Here is a 6000-nt window from a genome sequence, read left to right on the forward strand (position 1 = left end):
CAGGGACATGTGTCTCATCAAGGACATTTTCTTTTTCTGGAAGTCCAGAATCATGAATTATGGATTTATCATTTATTTTCTCTTCCTGAATGATTTCATTTGGATTCAATTGTGCCCTCGACTTTTTCTTTCGAGGGGCTGAATCTTTTGAACCTGGGGGTCTACCACACTTCAGGCGTGCACTAGATGAATCATTCGCTGCCACTTTATTTTGTCCAACTGGGACATTAATTCTTGCAGGTGCATTCAGCTGGTATATGTGATTTTGTCACTTTCATAGCATCATTAAATGCATCTAGCATTTGATTGGCAATGCTTTGAAGATGAACGATCCTTCTCACTTCATTTTCACATTGAATGCTGCGAGGATCAAAATGAGACAAGGTGGGAACAACCCATGTCAGCTCTTTCCGTTCTTCTGGAACGGTCGTTTCTCCCCTTAATGACGGGAAGACTGTCTAATCAAAGTGACAATCAACAAAACAAGCTCTAAATATATCACCTGTCAAGGGTTCCAAACACGACTTGTACTGAGGAGTACTAATGGTTAGCTATAGGTCTCAATCGAACCAATGATGCAGCATGTAAGATGGCATGTCCCCATGCAGAGGTTGGCAATTTGGTTTTCATAAACATAGTGCGAGCTATTAACTGAAGCCGCTTGATCAATGCTTATACTAAACCATTTTTTAGTATGGACATAAGGAACAGGGTGTTCAACATCAATGCCCAATGTCATGCAATAATCATCAAAGGTTTGAGACGTAAATTCACCAGCGTTATCAAGTCGGATTGACTTAATGGGATAATCTGGGAACTGTGCTCATAACTTAATTATTTGAGCAAGAAGTCTTGCAAAGGCTACATTCCGAGTAGACAAGAGACAAACATGTGACCATCGGGTAGATGCATCAACCAAAACCATAAAATATCGAAATGGTCCACATGATGGTTGAATAGGCCTACAAATATCCCCTTGAATTCTTTGCAGAAATGATGGGGATTCAGCATCAACCTTTAGTTGTGATAGTCTAATTACCAACTTCCCTTGAGAACAAGCTTTGCAAGGGTTATCATTTAAGATAACAATGTGTCTACTCACTAATGGATGTCCATTAGAGTTGGTAATGATCCTACGCATCATGGTAGATCCTAGATGACCCAGACGGTCATGCCAAAGCATGTAAACCTTTGAATCAATGAACTTCTGGTTCATGACAGTATGTGATTCAATTGTCCTTATGTATGTATAATACAATCCACTTGACAAACCACGCAACTTCTCCAATATATGCTTCTGGGTATCATTGGAGGTAATGCATAGATATTCCACATTTTCTGCACTTTTCATTTCAATGTGGTATCCATTTAAACATATGTCCTTGAAACTCAACAAATTTCGAGTAGATCGAGTAGCATACAATGCATTCTGTATGGATAATATTGGTCCATGTGGTAGCATAATTTGGACTTTCCCTGAGCCTTCAATTACATCTGAAGGTCCTGATATTGTTGTTACCCTTACTCTTGTAAGTATTAAGCTTGAGAAATACTTTCGATCACGAAGTAATGTATGCGTTGTTGAGCAGTCTGCAAGAAAAATATTTCCGCCATTTCTCATGTTCTGAGAATGACCATAGTTTTTATCTATGCTCTCTGAGTAAGAGAATCAGAGTTAAAAACAAGTCATAACAAGAAATTTACATGCCACTTTTATTGAATCTGAAATGCTTTTAAACTACAAGTTCAGCATAATAAAAGTACATCAATGATTCAATCGGACCGGTATACTTCATTTTCCATTTCCACAATAAAGTATGGAACATCTAGGTGGATTGTGTTCAATTGCCCTGATAAGTCAAACACTGGATCAGGTATATCTATTGGTCTAGCCTGGTCGAGAAAATTGGTCTCGACACCCTTTTTCTTGAGGAATGCTTGATATAGATCCACCAGATGTTTTGGGGTATAACAAGTACGCGCCCAATGCCCATTGCCACCACACCTATGGCAAACTCCTTCAGAGTTCCTGGGAGCATTGTCCACATGAGCTTTGCCTTTGTGGCGATTCACATTTTTGAAGCTTGGGCCTGAATTATGCCTCGGAACCTGGTTGTGAGACTGAACTTCATGGTTCTTGCCTTTCCTATTCCACCGACCTTGCTTGTGGCCATGTCCTCATTTATGATTATCACCACCAGATGATGTGGCATTCACTTCAAGGGAAGCAACATTCACTTTTGGGAATGGTGCAGATCCAGTACGTTGGGAATGATGGTTTTTCATCAGGAGCTCATTGTTCTGTTCAGTTACTAAGAGCACAGATATCAACTAGTTGTACTCAGTGTAGCCTCGCGCTCTATATTGCTGCTGCAAGAGCACGTTAGAGGCATGAAATGTGCTGAGAGTCTTTTCCAGCATATGTTCCTCAGTAATAGTATCCCCACAGAGCTTCATCTGAGAGGTAATTCTGAATAATGCAGGATTGTACTCTGCCATTGACTTGAAATCCTGGATCCTCAGATGAGTTCACTCATAGCGGGCTTTTGGAAGAATCACCGTTGTTCGGTGATTGTATCTGTTTCTCAAGGCATTCCAGAGAGCTAACAGATCTTTAACTGTTAAATACTCGCTCTTTAGCGCCTGATCAAGATGGCGACGAATGAAAATCATGGCCTTTGCCCGATCTTGAAAGGAGCTGCTCTCTTCCCTGATGGTATCTCCAAGATTCCCTGCTTCCAGATGGATCTTGGTATCCAGTACCCAGGTCAGGTAATTTTTCCTGGTAATATCCAGGGCAGCAAATTCAAGCTTCGCCAAGTTCGCCATTTTCTTTTCTGAAAGAAAATGAGATGTGTAAGAACTTGTAATAATATGTATTCCTGGAGGAATATGATGTTAGAACTTCTAGTTCTTACAACTTTTTCATTTTGATCTTCAGGCCAAAATGATAAGCACTTGAAACTTCTGGCCCGAGATTTTTAGGGTGAATGAGGAGGGTGATTGTACCGCACCATTCTCATTGAAATAATGTAACATAGAATGGGTGATTATTCCGCACCACTCAAGTAGCAGGAAAATTTAAATACGCAGAGCAGTGTGGGAGATTATACCGCACCACCTAAAATTGCAATGAAATTAAACAGCAAGTAAATTTAAATATGCAGGGTAGGGTGAGCGATTATACCACTCCACCTAAAATTTGCAGTAAAATTAGATTTGCAGTTCAAGATAGGCGATGATACCGCACCGTCTTGGATCGCAGTAAGAATAAATTTGCAGTTCAAGATGGGCGATTGTACCGCACCATCTTGGATTGCAGTAAAATTAACATAAATAAACACTGGGTTAGTAATCAATATCCAAACCAAACAAGAAATCAAAGATGTATGTAACCGTTAGGTTGAGAACTAAGAGCAGGCATGGAGCAAACATTTCATCACGAGGGTATACCGCGCAGTTGAGGCTGAGGAAGAAGATGAACAGTAAAAACCTTAGGGAAACATTTTTTTTCTTTCTTTCATTCGGCGAAGAGAAATGAGAGAAGGATTATATTTTAGAGACTCGTGCTGATAACGTGTTATAAATAGGTCAAAGTTAGAGAGATAACCTTTTAGTGAATGGAGTAAAGCAGGTGTAAAATATCACACTGAAACTATAGCACAAGAAGATAACAAATAAAAGACGGAGGAATAGATGATGTTATTGATCTTTTCTCTCGTTCTCTTCTTTTATATTTTTCTATTTATTGAAAGCATACGGAGTGCTCTATTTATAGAGCAACTCTAAACTAATGCATTAACTGCACATTGAAGTTTACAGCACTTCCTTTGACAATACAACCTCCATGCATTTACAAATTCAATTTCACTTTGCATGGGCATTGAAAACTTCTGCCAAAGTACTGTGGGCATTCACTACCCACCAGCATGTTCAACACTAAAAGATATTTGTTTCGCTGCCACGTGAAGTTCTATTTGGACTTGAAAAAGTTCAAGCTGTCCCAAGTTCACAGGGAAGGAAAAGCTTGTTGTCAAACTTCCCAAATTAATTGGTAAACTCACTCACATGGCAACCTTAGGAAAGATAGGCTTACTTTTGTTCCTGCTGGTTTGATCAAGTGAAACTCCAAAACTTTTCAAGAGTAAGAGAGAAGTCTGCAAACAAAGTTCCTAGATGTCCAATAGATGCTGCTCACGCAACAAAGCTCCTAATTTTACAGGGAATGTTGCTCCATGTGACATTGAAAGAGGGGGGGAACTTTTTTATTATTCATGTGAACTTTATAAATTTTGAACTCTGTGATTTAGTGTTGGGCCAAAGAAGATGACACTCACAATATGGCAATGGCATCTGATGAGTATATTTTATATTATATATTTAACCCTATTCTTAGTATATTTTGGTTAATAATTTGGAAGAATTTTGATACTTTGAATTATATTTCCAATACAGGATTTTCGACTTCCTCTGGAGCAAAACATGGTCAAATGGACGAATTTTGGAGTAATTTCAATTGGAGGACGTTCGTGAGTCACTTAGCTTGATTATGTCAAAATATCAGATTTTTCTACCAAGCGAATATTTTCTGGTAATAAAATAAAGGAGCAATGTGCAGTGCTGGAATAGTGACGTTTCGGGCTTGAATTGCATTTTTGGAGCCCAAAATGACCTCGGATGGGTTTGTGGCCTTCTTGAGATGTGCTCAGAATGTTCTTATCTTTAAAACAAGCTATCTTGGCCGGATTGGGAGGAGATTTGAGGCTAAAACGTGGCTGAACAGTTTCTGTGCAGTTTTTCCTAGGTTAATTAGGAATTTATTTTTTATTTTATTTTATTATTATTTAGTTTCTTAGTGGGAATAAAATACTTGAGGGTTAGGGTTTGTGTGTTAGCTTTAAGGAGATATTAAAAGGCTTGGCCGTTCTAAATCTTAGGGAGGCTTTCTTTTATGCAATTTTGGGGATACAGAGAACTTGACTAGGGTTCTTGGAGATTTTCTACTTTAAGGTGTTTTCATTCCTTTTATTCTTAATAATATGTTCTATGATTTCAATTATGAATATGCGTAACTAATTCTTTTTGCTAGGGTGAAGCCGTAAGCCTTAGCAGGAATATGTGATTTTTATTTAATTGCTTATGATTGATTCCATGCATACCTTGAATTATTGATCACCGTAATTAAAACTATCTAATTGTCTTAATGCCTGATCACCATTAGGATCTTTAGAAAAGTAATTTGATGCAATTTTGGTCGGAAGGTTCCCTGAAATTGATGCTGGCTTCTTGTGATTAATAATTGTAATTTCACTTAAGATGAACACCACATCTTAAGGGTTGCATGGTTTTTCAAAGGGTTTTCATAAAGCATAATGAGTCTCTCATGTTCAGATTTTATCCGAACGTCCGGACGGGTTGCATGTTAGATATATGTTCTATGTTGGAGGTTCCAAGTAGAATATAAATTAGGAAAACCTAATCTTCAAAGTGCCATGTATAGATCATAAGTAATTGATAAAAATACATAGGATTGCTAGGTGATGGTGAAACCCTAGTGTTTTCTTAATTTGATTTTTCCAAAACAGTTTTATTTTCCTTTCATCTTTAATATTGCATATTAGTTTATTTTTATTAATTAAATTCGTTTTAATTTAGGTAGGTTATAAAACTAATCATCTCAACTTTCTGCTTTACAGTAATTAATTGAAATTTAGTTTGTTTCGAATTATTTAATAATCCCTGTGGAGAACGACCTTGCGAGAACCGTTTATACTACAACCTTGTCATTCTTGCAAGTAATATAGGAGTTTTTAACCCGTTTGCATGTGTGGTAAAATCTCTATTAAGAAATTGGCGCCGTTGCCGGGAATTATTTAAAATAATTCGCTCTAATCAAATTTATAGTTAGTTATTGCTGTCTATACACATAAAAAAAATATTACATTTCTTTTTCATTTTATTACAGATTACAGCAGTACTGCAGATTACAACAATCTGCGC

At 37.5% G+C, this 6000-nt stretch overlaps 1 protein-coding gene across 1 annotated transcript; it reads right to left on the bottom strand.

The window, feature by feature from the left end:
• Positions 1-2331: 2331 nt before the first annotated feature.
• On the bottom strand, positions 2332-2829 carry LOC137734259 (uncharacterized). The gene is made up of 2 exons (XM_068473554.1): positions 2560-2829; positions 2332-2511 (listed from the first exon to the last, which is right to left on the bottom strand). Exons 1-2 carry the CDS (start codon positions 2827-2829, stop codon positions 2332-2334), a joined length of 450 nt encoding a protein of 149 aa, XP_068329655.1.
• Positions 2830-6000: the final 3171 nt, after the last annotated feature.

Source organism: Pyrus communis, chromosome 5, assembly GCF_963583255.1.
Source record: "Pyrus communis chromosome 5, drPyrComm1.1, whole genome shotgun sequence".
NCBI lineage: Eukaryota > Viridiplantae > Streptophyta > Magnoliopsida > Rosales > Rosaceae > Pyrus > Pyrus communis.

What these genes read in the sequence shown, in the direction of transcription:
- LOC137734259 (XM_068473554.1), bottom strand. Translation starts at nt 2,829, where the DNA reads ATGGCGAACTTGGCGAAGCTTGAATTTGCTGCCCTGGATATTACCAGG. An exon ending in GATACAATCACCGAACAACG is followed by an intron (nt 2,512 to 2,559) that starts GTGATTCTTCCA and finishes CTGAGGATCCAG; the next exon opens with GATTTCAAGTCAATGGCAGA.